This window comes from Filicampus tigris, chromosome 13 (genome assembly GCF_054856515.1).
Source record: "Filicampus tigris isolate MCC_2025a chromosome 13, RoL_Ftig_1.0, whole genome shotgun sequence".
NCBI classification, from domain to species: domain Eukaryota; kingdom Metazoa; phylum Chordata; class Actinopteri; order Syngnathiformes; family Syngnathidae; genus Filicampus; species Filicampus tigris.
In genome coordinates, this window is record NC_141229.1 from 9,428,612 (window position 1) to 9,442,098 (window position 13,487).

At 38.7% G+C, this 13,487-nt stretch overlaps 2 protein-coding genes across 3 annotated transcripts; both read right to left on the reverse strand.

Moving 5' to 3' along the window:
• Positions 1 to 169: 169 nt before the first annotated feature.
• On the reverse strand, positions 170 to 7,192 carry LOC147137494 (cilia- and flagella-associated protein 99-like). 2 transcript variants are annotated; one of them, XM_086049082.1, is made up of 15 exons: positions 6,568 to 7,192; positions 6,234 to 6,378; positions 6,059 to 6,153; positions 5,868 to 5,974; positions 5,605 to 5,782; positions 5,377 to 5,457; positions 5,223 to 5,291; positions 3,751 to 3,837; positions 3,558 to 3,652; positions 3,289 to 3,493; positions 2,105 to 2,246; positions 1,878 to 2,029; positions 1,614 to 1,819; positions 726 to 921; positions 170 to 612 (listed from the first exon to the last, which is right to left on the reverse strand). In XM_086049082.1, exons 1-15 carry the CDS (start codon positions 6,679 to 6,681, stop codon positions 493 to 495), a joined length of 1,992 nt encoding a protein of 663 aa, XP_085905208.1. In that variant the 5' UTR covers positions 6,682 to 7,192; the 3' UTR covers positions 170 to 492. The 2 variants fall into 2 exon arrangements, with proteins under 2 accessions (XP_085905208.1, XP_085905209.1); XM_086049083.1 differs by lacking the exon at positions 6,568 to 7,192 and having other exon boundaries at positions 6,059 to 6,106; positions 6,234 to 6,366.
• Positions 7,193 to 7,598: 406 nt separating this feature from the next.
• Positions 7,599 to 13,157, reverse strand: LOC147137495 (cilia- and flagella-associated protein 99-like). The gene is made up of 15 exons (XM_086049084.1): positions 12,725 to 13,157; positions 12,185 to 12,329; positions 12,022 to 12,119; positions 11,844 to 11,950; positions 11,613 to 11,772; positions 11,409 to 11,489; positions 11,258 to 11,326; positions 11,083 to 11,169; positions 10,920 to 11,005; positions 10,639 to 10,843; positions 10,406 to 10,550; positions 10,165 to 10,316; positions 8,555 to 8,760; positions 8,225 to 8,414; positions 7,599 to 8,139 (listed from the first exon to the last, which is right to left on the reverse strand). Exons 1-15 carry the CDS (start codon positions 12,836 to 12,838, stop codon positions 8,032 to 8,034), a joined length of 1,953 nt encoding a protein of 650 aa, XP_085905210.1. The 5' UTR covers positions 12,839 to 13,157; the 3' UTR covers positions 7,599 to 8,031.
• Between the last annotated feature and the right edge of the window lie 330 nt (positions 13,158 to 13,487).

The window sequence follows — 13,487 nt, forward strand, 5'->3', positions numbered from 1 at the left end:
AAGTCAACCCAAAGATATTTTTTTCAAGAATATGTTCTGTGCAAGTTGAAACAAGGCATTCTGATAAATATTGTGTTTATGTAATAAGAGTTAATCCACTCGTTTTTAGCCATCTCCCGGGGCGGCCATTTTGTCACTTTTGTCGAGTGAAAATGACATCACAACTGCTCAGGTAACGATCAATCACGGCTGACCTGTTTTCTGAAGCTGAGCCGTGATTGGTCGTTACCTGAGCCCTGAATAGTTGTGATGTCATTTTCAGTCGACAGAAGTGACAAAATGGCCGCCCCTGAGATGCCTAAAAATGGGTGGATTTTGCTGCTTAACTCATATTCCACAAACGCAATGTTAATCAGAATGCCGTGTTTGAACTAGTGGGCCTGCTGGGAACATATTCTTGAAAAAAATATCTTTGGGTTGATTTCCACGTTAAGTGGCTTCAAATGCAGTAACTTGTTAGTGTGATACGGCTTTATACAGATGAAATGGAATTCAATTGAATACATTTCTTGAGTGACCTCCTCTCTGAGAATTAACATGAGGGTCTTTCCTCTCGATGTACTGCTCTAAACACTGCTCCAAGTCCTCCCAATGTATTTTCTTCAATGCATCCTATCAAAACATAACATGAAAAGGCATTACTTGCTGTGACCATGACACATCGCAACGCTGACACCACGCAAAGAGAACAACTCATTTTTTTGGGTTGTGGATTTCATACTCACTTTGCTGTGTGTCTCGATGGTTCCATCGGGGTGTGTTGCTGCCTGCTTTGATGGTTTGGCCTGGTTGCTTTCATTTTTCTTCAGTTTTTGACACTCCTTCTTCACCTCTTCAATCTTCTTTTGCAGAGCTAAGACCCTTTTGTTCTGTACTACCGTCTTCTGCAATTGCAGCTTGGATTTCTTCTCCTCCTCTTTCCTGCAGCAAACCAAATGTGCTTTATTTCCGTAAACAGGCCATTTATTTACTCAACTGCAGCCAGAACAAAGTGTTTATGTATCTGTACAAAAATTGTAAGTGGGTATGTAACGGCTCATTTATGTTCCTTGTACGGATGTTACATGGTGTAAATAGAGTTCGCTTTATTTATACTGTACTTCCATGTGTCAGTATAGTGGCGAGATATTGCGCAACACTGACATTAGACATTAGACAATCGACCTTAAAGGGACACTTGGATGATCTTAACATTACAACTAGTGATTCCATACCATTGTTCCGAGATTATCCAGCATGCCACGGGAAAATATCTAATTTCACTTAATTGGGCCCAAAATACTGATTCATTTACTACAACAAATATCATTGTTCCTCTATCTATGCCAGCAACGTATAATGACAGGCAGAACAATCAAATACCCTTCCACTACATTTCGGAAGGTACAATCACATGTGTATCCATCTGTTGCATTTCATACTAGAGAACACTATCTGAATTCATGTGAGATTATCTTTGTTTCAGGATATATACTCTTCATTTTGATGTCGGTCTTTAAAGGGGAAGTCAACGCAATAGTTTTCTTTACATATGAACTTATTGGAAAGAAAACTATTGCGTTGACTTCGCCTTTAAGAAGGATGGATCAGTCAAAGCATCACATGAAGCTGACCTGAGCGTAGTGGCCATTGCCATGGCTCTCGTGTGGAGGTTGATATTCTCCATGTCCTCCAACAGTAGTTTCTTCTTCTTCTGCTTCTCCCTCTGGATGTAGTCTCGTTTCTTCTGCTGCTCAATCACCTCCGCTTCCTTCATGAGGAACAGACGCTCCTTCAGCTCGGCGTGGGACATCTCAACGAGCAGCTCGTGACCTGCAATCTGACACAATAGGTCAACCGCGACACGTTAGCTTGAATCAATCATCCCTTTGACTTACCTCTGTGTTATCAAACATGTTGCAACGAACATTAGGGAAACATTCCATGGCGTGGATTTCACTGATGATTTCCAACTTCTTGGTAAGCGCTACCTTTGCTTCCTCTTGTGCTTGACGAACAATCTCTTGATTGTGCGCTACAAAATCTTTTACTATGGAGTTGGAATAAGATGGATCCATTACAATCAGAAATCACGAATAAATTGCTGTGGCGTGAAGGTGCGTACCAGAACTCTGCTTGGATTTCTTCACCCTCTCTGTTGCTTTTTGGGAGTTACTGTGGCTCTCTGCCACTTGTTGCACTAAGTCTTTCTTTTCTTTCTCTTCTTCTAACCTTTTCTGGGCATTTTGCTGAGTCCGCTTAACTGTCTGCAAAAAGTGAAACACGTTCACTGCAAAATTCGGATCCACCATTATGTCTACTGGTATTTCCCAACCCTATATAGATGAACACATTATTTGGAGTTAATATGGTAAAATCATTGGTACCCTTTTATGAAAAAGGAAGTAAAAAAAAAAAAAGCTCTTTTAATAATTATTTCATTTTTAATTTAATTTAATTTTATGTTATCATTAATAATTAATTAATAATAATAGTAATAATTCTATGCAGCCCCACTAGTCCAAACACAACATTATGATTAATGTTACGATTGTGGAATATGAAGTAAGCAGCACAATTCACCCATTCATATTTTCATAAGGGGCCCCACTGGCTGCCTAGAAACATATCAAAGAAATTTTGGGGGTTGACTTCCCCATTATAGAAAGAAAACCCCACTATTATTATAAAAATATTGTCCCATAATCTTTCTTGCTTGTCTACGCATTCAAGCAAATTCCAGTCTTTAAAACTTTCAAGTTTTTTCAGTGATAATTGTTTTAATAATAATAATAATTTACCATTCTTTAACAAAAGGGTCTCAATGGTTTCACACAGCTAGTAAAAAACAAGAATGGCTATTATCAAGATTAGTTTTTTAAGATGATACTTTTGGACCACAAAAATAAAAGAATGCCTGATGTTGTATTTTTATGTATTACTACTTACCGTTGACAGTTTTGTATTCCTTTAGTGATTATTGTGGGATTTTCTGTCATTAACAGATGGGTACCAACAATTTTGTTTGAAAATAAATTCATTTTACCAAGCAGATTGACAAGGTCAGTACACTTTATATATAATACACTCATTCCAGCAATAGCTAGAAAGCGTCATGCAGGTGGCCAGGTCTATTTCTCCCCTGGCACCAGTTTGAGCCTGGAACAAGTTTGTATTATTTCCTATGGGACATTTGTTATGAAATTGCAAAGTAGAAGAACTTAAAGGTCCATCATCATCCCACAATGGGATGTCTTTATTCCCCTTTAACAGTGCGTATTGCTGTTCTTTCACTGGTTGTTTACCCACCTCATCTCTTTTGACGCGAGCAGCCTTCTTGTTACGTTCTATTGTTTGTGCGCGAGCCAAAACGGCCTCCCAATGGCTGAGAATTACACTGGCGTGCTTCTGCTCAATCTTTGCCAAAGTCTCCTGATGGTCTTTCACTCGTAATTCCCTCTCCTTCTGTATAAAAACTGAAGGCTCGTTTGCCCCTTCCACCAGATTCTCTATTCTATATAAACAGGGTAAGAAATGGTCATTCTTGACAAAAAATCAAATGTGTGTTCCCAACTCACCTCTGCAGCTTGTCCTTCACGTGGCGGTCATGTAGCACGCGCCGCCTCAGCATCGCTGCCGTGTTGAGTTTGATAGGATGGGCGTCCTGAGAAGTCTGAAAAGTGTGAAGAAAATGAATATTGCACGGAATACTTGCACAAACGTTCATGTAAAATTACTGAAAAACTATAACACTGATAACCAACTTCTCACCTTACTAATGGGAGGAGGTGCCTTCGTTTTAAATGAGTCGTACTGCAGGCTTGAGTCCAAACCTTCTGTTAACTGGTACAGCAGTCGCTGCATTCCAAATATATATATATTAAAAATCAAAAATGTAAAAAAAAAAATTTTAAAAAAACATTCAGATTGTTTTCAAGAATACCTTTACCGCCATTGCAAAACACACCGCAGAGTGCCACGAAATGAGGTTAGCAGCTCTCTTAGCATAATTATAGAAAAAAAAGTCAAATATTGACAGAAAAATAAACAAATATACCATAAAAATGAAATGAAACACATGAACGCATAATAGAGCTTGCCACAGCTCAGTTTCAGGGTATTGACAATGCTCTTATGAACGAGGCCATCTTTATGTACATGTGTTGTTGTTTTTTTTTTCAGAAACTCAAGAGTTCTTTGCCACGAGGTGCCATACTGCACTTCCAGTGACCATTATGTGAGAGCAATAACCTTCATTTTAACACACCTTAGAAGTCCTAACACTAATCAGCTGTGTTAAGTTATTTGGAGGGCGACAGTAGAATCACATTGTTACACAAGCTGAACACTGTCTCAGTAGCGGAGCCAAAATGTGGCAAACGGGTGGGCCTGGAAAAATCAGGGTGGGCCTGAATATTTCTCTCACTGAGCACAATCCTCCTGTCCTGACACATCAAACACTCTAAAAACAGTTGGGTTAAACATTGAACAATTTTGGGTCAGAAATGGACCGATACATAAATTGGGTCAATTTGACCCACTTTCTTGCATTGTTTTGTACAAAACAGCCCATTCGTTGGGGTTGCTTTTTACAAAACTACCCATTTTTGGGGTTGTTTTCTGCAAAAACAACCTAGAAAGTTGGGTCAAATTGACCCAAGTTGTGGATCGGTTATTTTTAACCCAACTGTTTTTAGAGTGATTCAAATAAAATGATAAACGGAATAATATGAAGTTCAGATCTTCCTTAGACAACCACAATTATGCTATTCTTAATGTACAATAAAATTAAAAAAAAAACGCAAAACGCACATTTTTTTTTTTTTTATGAATCTTACTGGGTGGGCAGTTTATCAATCTGTGTGGGACCTATGCCGACCCAGGCCCACCCATTGCTCCGCCCCTGCACTGACTACTTTACATTTACATCAGTGTTGTACCATGAAAAGATAAAGTAAAACATTTACAAGGGAGGTACTCACTTTTGTGAAAAACTGAAAAAATGTATGACTGTTAATACAAATGTCAAACAGTGTGTGACTATGGCAAGTGTTACTATGCCTAGAGAACAAACAGTACTATAATGTGTGGTTTTATGTGTCAGAATATGAGGACAGCTCATGTGGATATGTCACCCTTATGAATGCAGCCACATCTCTGTCGAATCAGCTGCTCTCAAGTGTTGCTCGTGTATGGACGGACATATATTTTGTAATATGCCCAGCATGGAAATGGGGCCATACCTGTGTACAATCAGTTTTTCTTGGTCTTGCAAATCCAAACTGTTTCGTATTAACCTCATGCAGCAGCTCCTTCATCCAACAACAGACAGGATGTCAGTACAATGAATGAATGCCTTCAACGTATCTATCTTTTAGACAGTTTTAGTTGTTGTACCTCAGCCATTTCATGGTTTCTTTGTTTTATTTCTTCCAATATCTGGATCAATTTCGGGGTCCTGTAAGTGCTGCTGGGTATCTGTAAACATTGGAGGAATGGAACATCCATCACAAAATATCACTGTGAAACTCGCTATCATGTCCTGGTTGCTCTATAGAAAATGTATATGCATTCATGGGACTTTACATGAATTAAATTGTATTAATAACTACAAATGGAGTTGACTTGTTTGTGTTTATCCGGCAGAGGGCTGAGTTGAGGCTGACGTGAAGATGATGGTTTATGTTTGACAAAGGAGAACTCCATAGGGTCAGTAGTTTTGGATGGAGCTTTCCGTAACCGCATCCCTTCAGACACTTTGGCAGCAAGCTTCTCCATGAGTGGCTCAATCTCAGTGCGTTTCCTACAGAACAAAAGTTAGAAACAACCCTCGCCTTTCATGCCTTGAAAAACATCCCATAAATGTTTTCACTGATTTCTTTCATTACCTGAGTAGAGGCTCAATCCAGTGGTCCTTCACATACGCAACGTCATAGACACGGTTCCACTCATCTTGTATCCAAGTGGTGAGGTTCATAAAGAAGAAACTCAGGAACTAAAATCAAGCACATGACATAATAGTCGGCTGTCCGCGTTGCGCTATTAACAGATTATTATTTCAATGCAACACTATTCTTACACTGTGCATGCTTTTAATGTCCAGAGATCTGACAATGTTGCTGAAAGCCTTAAGTCCAAGGTCATCAAAGTGGAATATGGTGAGATAACAGATTACTAAAGACAACATAAAATACACCAACAATAAGGTTTTTGATCTTTGAAAATGCAACAAATGCGTACTTGTCTAAACTTACCAACAAAGTGGTTGTGACAACGTTTGGATATAAGTTTGCCACCCTGGCCAAAGAAAGGATTGATGACTATGTCCAGTAACTTCTTGTACTCGATGCATCCAGCGACAAGATCAAGAATGTATTTCATAGAATCAGTTTCCATGTCCTACAAAATGTATCCAGCAATAATGATATCAAATAGTGATACAAGCACTTTAAGCTCACACATCCATGCAGCTAATGTTATTATCAACTGTTAAAAAGCATTGACTTCCAGAGCATTTTTGTATTTCTTCATGTTTATGGAAGCCACCGATAACGTCGATGAGTTGCTTACTCTAACATATTTCTTTACCTGGAGATCCTTAGCTGCATCTTCCATAAAGTCATCCAAACTCGCTCTCCCTGCAGTGAACTTGTCGAGGAGCAAAATTGCCTCTTTCACAAGTTCTCCATAGCTTGTCGCCATTTTACACAATCAGCAACAACATCAACAGAAACTTGTGATGAATTCCTCAACAGTTGGAACGGCACATAATCTCAAAACACATGTTTGACTTTACACACATAACGTCGTAACGGGGGGAAAAAAATTGCGGGTCGTATTACGTAATAATTGTGACGCGTCACAAAACTTTGCACTGGCTTTGTGTTCAATTGGAAATTCGTCTACTCGCCATGTGTGAACATTCTTATATGCACGGAAATATAAACAATTCAACCGCAATATAAGTGTTTGTTAAGGTGGAAACTAGTGGGTTTTGTTCATTGTATTTTTGTTATCCGGAGCGGAGGAGCTGGACGCTATCATGACAGTGTCACGCGAATATTGCGTCATGAAATTAGAAAGTTGGACGTGCATGTCGTCATCTTTAGAAGTGACCAGTCGGCGGTCGATTTAGACAGGTAGATGTAATAAATATAAGAACACGTCATTGGGATCAATAAGATATACTAGCTAGCTATGTTTAGAGACCTACGACCAGTTACTGTACATCACGAGCGCATCCAGTCGACGAGATGGCAGATAAGACAGCGGTCCTAAGGTAAGAGCTTCAATACCTGAAAAAGAAAAAAAAAGTGATATATATATATATATATATATGCTTTGTGAGAGATCATGTGTGCCACTGGAAGTTATACAATTTTCACTTAATTGGTCCAAAAATTATTTATTTGCTCCAAAAATCTTTATTCAACCATCAATGCCAGCAACATATAGTGACAGGCAGAATAATCCAATGCTCATCCATTAGATGGCACAAGGTATACCAGTAACCAGTGAGTTGTGTGAAGTTTTACTTTTGTGGCGTGTGAGATTTTTTTCAAAATGTAAAATGGGTGTCTTCACTCATTAAAGGTTGTAAACACTGTTGTAGTTTAATTATTTTTATTTTCAGGTGACTGTGGTTCAATTACTGTCCAGTACTGTTGTGACTGTATTCATAAAATGACAAAATACAATTCACAGTGTAATCCTTTAACTCATTCACTGTTAACCCTCCCAGTTACAACGCATTATTGACATCTGTAGCCATCAATAGCAGTGAAGGATTTTTAATGACAATAGCATTCAGCTCACTGTTTCTCTATCAAATCCAAAGGAACACATTGCCCAGTAGTGAATGATGACCACGTAGCATAACTACTAGTCATCCATAGAGCAGACCATAGCAAATAAAGAAGACAGAGGTGTCAGTTAGTTGGAGGTCGATATTCTTCAAAGTAGGCAAAAAAAAATTCTGCCCAACCTGAAGGCTCTGAGGATGAATTCATCTTGGTTGCTGCTAAAGACCTAAATACTAAATTTTGCACACATTTATTTTTTGTTCATTTCCCTCTGGGATACAACTTGAGAATCGTTCCTCTCGATGTACTCTTCTAATCTCTGCTCCAAATCCTCCCAGTTTACCTTCTTCAGTCTAGCCTATTAAAACAAGGCACAAAGACAATGGGAAGATTGTAGTAAGCAACGACAACTTGCCATTTACTGATAGGAATTTTATACTCACTTTGCTGTGGGTCTCTGTGTTTTTAAGAGTGTTTGCGGCTGCCTGCTTTGATGGCTTGACTTCGTGGCTTAGATTTTTCTTCAATTTCTGATATTCTTGCTTTTTCTCTTCCAACTTCTTCTGTAGTGCCTTGACTGTCTCCTCTCGAGTATGCTGCAATCTAAGATTGGCTTCCCGTTCTTCTACTTGCCTGTAACGGAAGAAAACTGTACTTTACCTATACGTCTCTCATAGTGGCCATCGTGTATGTCCATGTATTGGTGTGTCCACTTTTCATCAAAATCTGTCTATAAGTGGAATGGATCAGTCAAAACATCACATTCGTCCGACCTGAGGGTAGCAGCCATTCCCATGACTCTACTGTGGAAGTGTATGTTGTCCATTTCCTCCAACAGCAGCTGCTGCTTTTTCCGTTTCGCCTCTAGGATGGAGTCTCGTTTCTTCTGCTGCTCATTCATGTCTACTTCCTTCATGAAGAACAGACGCTCCTTCAGCTCGGCGTGGGACATCTCACTGAGCAGGTCATGACCTGCAATCTGATACAAGAGGTGAGCTGTGACACATTATCAACTTTGATTGCATTTTTAGGCTGTTTCACACAGAGATCCTACAAAATGACCATATCATAATTGTAATAGATACTTGGGCATTTAATAGAATGATTAACAATATGTATTGATAAATTATCGAAACCAAAAATGTTGATACGCTTAACCCCTTCAATGCTAGCCATATTCTATGCAGACTTCTCCATATTGGAAGCCACTATAGAGCATTTTGACTGACCTTTCAAGACCCATAGAATATTATTGTGCTCTGTAACAATATAAGCACCAACCAGCTTCCAAAACAAACAGTAGACTCTGCATACACCAGGGGGAAAAAAAAGTTTATTTCTAGCTTTTTCTGTTCTAGCAGATGTTCAGTGAGAGAGGGACTTTACACTCTAAAAACAGTTGGGTTAAAAGTAACACAATTTTGTGACAGATCCACAAATTGGGTCAATTTGACCCACCTTCTTGTGGTGTTTTGTACAAAACTACCCATTTTTGTGGTTGTTTTTGCAGAAAACAACCCAGAAGGTTGGGTCAAATTGACCCAAGTAGTGGATTGATCCTTTTTTTTTTTTTTTTTACCCCAAATTGTGTTGTTTTTAACCCAACTGTTTTTAGGGTGTAATAATCAGCAGCATGAATATGAATCACCAAAAAACACACATTTCTGTGGAAGAAAACAAGCTTTTTGTGAAAAACAAAAGAACATCAATGATATGTTAAGACAGCAACACAAGACTAAGAAAGAGCTTTTAATGGAAAACTTAAATACCTGTATTAAAATGAATCAAAGGGCCACTCTAAACGTGGTCCGCGGGGCACTGCAAAGTTGTCCATCCCTGGTCTATATATTCACACAGTGTGTCAACTAGCTGAAAAGTTTGAATATTAAATTAACCATCTACATTAATCTATTTTCCCTGACATTTTTTAGGCTGAAAGTGGAGATGTTAGAACATTGTGTGACTGTAAGCGATGCCATTCTAGAAGCAACCATAGGCTACTGTCTTCTCTTTTTCATACCGTGTGGAGAAAATTACAAGTTGGGGAGCAGGAGGTAAGATATATGGTTTCTAAAGCAAAGCATCATAAATTACAGCTTCATGTATTTATCATTATTATTGTTATTATAAATATTTACATTGTGGCTATTGAAATATGTTTTGTTTGTATACTGTATTTGTAACCCATGTTGCCAATGTTTTAGACGTGTGTGTGTGTGTATATATGGATATGAGTGTGCGCGCGCGAGCGCGCTGATTGTTGACAAGGTGTTTCCATTTGATTGTGTGAAACCCCTGAGATAGCCTTGGCCCGCTATAGTGCCCCCCCTCCCCCCCACCCCCTAAGGATAAAAAATCTAGCTCCACCACGGCTCACACTCACCTCTGTGTCATCAAAATATTTGAGCCGAATGTGAGGGTAATATTCTATTGTGTGGTGTTCACTGATGGCCTTAAACTTCCTGTCGAGCTCTGCTTGTGCTTCCTCTTGGGCTTGACGAAGGAGCTCTTGATTCTGCTTTGAGACTTGCTTCACTGTTATGGGGAAATTAAATATATTGTCTTGAATAGGTAACAGTATTCAGTCGATCAGTGTGCTTTGCACTTCATGTGAAGGTGCTTACCGACATTTTGCTTGAATTTCTTCACCGTCTCTTTTGCTTTATTGGGGTTCTTTTTAGAGTTCACTGACATTTGTTGCACCAAATTTCTCTTTTCGTTCTCCTGCTGCATTCTTTTCTGTGCAATTTTCATTTTCATTTGAGTCGCCTGCAAGAAAGCCATGAAAGTGGACATGCAAAAATTGAGACTTACAAAAACGTTGTGCATTCTTGAATCTTTTTTGATGTGCATTCACCTCTTCTTTATTGAGTTGAGTAGCTTTCTTTTTACGTTGTGTTGCTTTTGCACGGTCTATTGCAATCTCGAGATGGTTGATTAGTGCATCCGCATGCTTCTGATCAAACATTGCCGTCTTCTCTTGATGGTCTTTGCTATGCATTTCTTTTTGCCACTGAAGAAAAGAAAATGACTCATACCCCCCTTTCACCAGATTCTCTATTCTGCCAACAAAGAGAAAAGTATGTAGTATTTTTTTATTGCTGTAAGCAATAAAATGTAAAAATAAAAAAAATCTACCTCTGTAGCTCTTCCTCCACTTTACGGTCATGGAGCGCCCTCTGTCGCAGGATTGTGGCACTGTTGAGTTTCACAGGCCACGTTTCCTTACACGAGTGTATAGTAGAGAACGTTTATAGTCATTCATTATACAGACTTTAAACACTAGTGCTGCAATTCTCACCTTACTAACTGGAGATGGATGGCTTTTAAAAACTGAATTGAACTTTAGTTTTGATTCCAGCTCTTCTTTTATCTTGGCCATCACCCTCTGCATTATACATTTAAATGACAAGTTATCCTCAATAGTATCCCCCGCCCCCACCCTCACTGTTGAAATCAAAATCCATAGTCCATACCTTTGTGTGTTCCGACTTTTGTGGTCTAGCACATTTGAATGCTGTCAAATTAGCCTCATACAGCAGCTCCTTAAATAGCAAACAGAAAAGGTGCCTATAAAATCAATATTTGTCAAATACATTTTCATAAAAATATCAAAATGTGCATTACCTCTGTCATGTGATGGTTCCTTTGCTTGAGCTCGTCTAATATCTGAACCTCTTTGGGAATAGTGTACATGCTGTTTGGTACCTACGAAAGTCACAGTACTGGTAAACACATCACAAACTTGTCAATGTGAAATTCAAGAACCTGTATTGATTTGTTATTATAAAACAACACACAAGTGAATATAGTCATACATATACTTCTTACTGGTATGTATTTCTCTGGCAGAGAGCTGGGCTCAGGCTGAGGTCGAGATTGTTTACATTTATGAAAAAAGAACTCGACAGGCTGAGTGGTTTTGGATGGAGATTTCGGCATCTCGCTAGCTCCAAGCTTCTTTATGAACATCTCAATCTTTGAGCGCCTCCTAATGACAAAATACTTTAAAACTTTGGAACATTTTTAATTCAAAGTTTTCATTGACTGCTTTTATAGCACCTTAGCAGTGGGTCCATCCAGTGGTCCTTCACATATTGTGAATCGTAGATACAATTCAACTCGTCTTCTATCCAAGTGGTGAGATTTCTAAAAAAGAACTTCAGGAACTACAAACACAGAACACGTTACCTATAATACGCATAGGGGACTGGACCTTGCGGTGCTATAATATTCTTACTTTGTGCATATTCTCATCACTGTTCAGAGATTTGACAATGTTGATGAAAGCCTGAAGTCCAAGGTCATCAATGTGGAATATAGTCAGATAACAGATCACTGAAAGCAACATACAATTTCTTTTCATTTCAAACCCTAACAAACAACCAGTTGAAGTAACTTACCAACAAACTGGCTGCGAAAATGTGTTGCTAGGTGTTTGCCATCATGACCATAGAAGGTATTGATAATTATGTCTAGTATCTTCTTTTGCTCAATACATCCCGAAACAACAATGATCACGAACTCCTGATGCTGATGTTCCATGTCCTGGAAAACATGGGCAGTAAAAGTGTCATTTTAAATAATTATTGTGTATTATATGAGTATGTCTTGTTTGTGAAAACGTTTTACGTAATATATAAATTGTCATTCATGCTTAAATGTTGCACACTTGCTGACGTTTTTCATTTAGCATTAGTTTATTATTTTTTTTGTGTTTAATCTAAGTACCAAAAATATGATTTCTATATCGCTGGTGTTGGGGGGAATCCTTGTATGAGACCAAAAACATGCGGGTTTGTATTGCATCATCAACGAGAGCAAGCCAGTTTCAACAATTTCGATTGGTCAATTAGTAAAAATGGCATACACACGCGTGGACTGACCATTATTTTAATTTGGGGGGGGTCTGAGGATCATTCATAATGAACATATTGGCTTACCTTCAGATATTTTGAAGCATCTTCAATAAAGTCGTCCAGAGTCTTTTTGCTCGCAGGGAACTGATCAATCAGCACAACGGCCTCCTTGGCAAGTGATCCATACTGTTTTGCCATTTTACTCCACCACAAAGAGCTCGAAAGAACGCAAGGTTGAGAGGTTAAATCAAACACGACACGTCAAACAATGCATTCTCCAAATATTTGCATCAAATACAACTATGCCTTAAAAAAGACTGCTGGGTTTGAAAGCCGTTTAGTCTGCCTGTTTTCTTATCGTTGACATGGTGACCGGTTGCGTAGCGACAATCATGTAAACAGATGAACCTCAGAAATCACATGTGGAAGACATTTTTTTTTTTACAAATGAAGACCCGTTGAAGTGTTTTTATTTTCACATTATCCTTTCACGAGTTCAATGCATCAATTTTTGAATTAGCAAGATGTCTATATTCTGATTCTTTGTTAACCACATAACAAAAATGACGTAATGTGTTGTGACGTGCGTCAAAGCCGTGTGCTGTCTTCCGGTTCCACTGGAATTTACGAAGTCGAAATTAACCTCAAACATGCCACATCGCCCCGTTTAAACAAAGGAATATATGTACAAGAGAATGCAATAAGACCATGTTTATTTTCAGTAACGATAGATGGCTTCACTATACTGGGTCATTAGGAGGGAAAAGCTGATTACTATAAACACTTGCAAACGGGTTTTGACCACAGCATCACAATGTATCGTCTGTCTACCTAAATCTGATTAAAC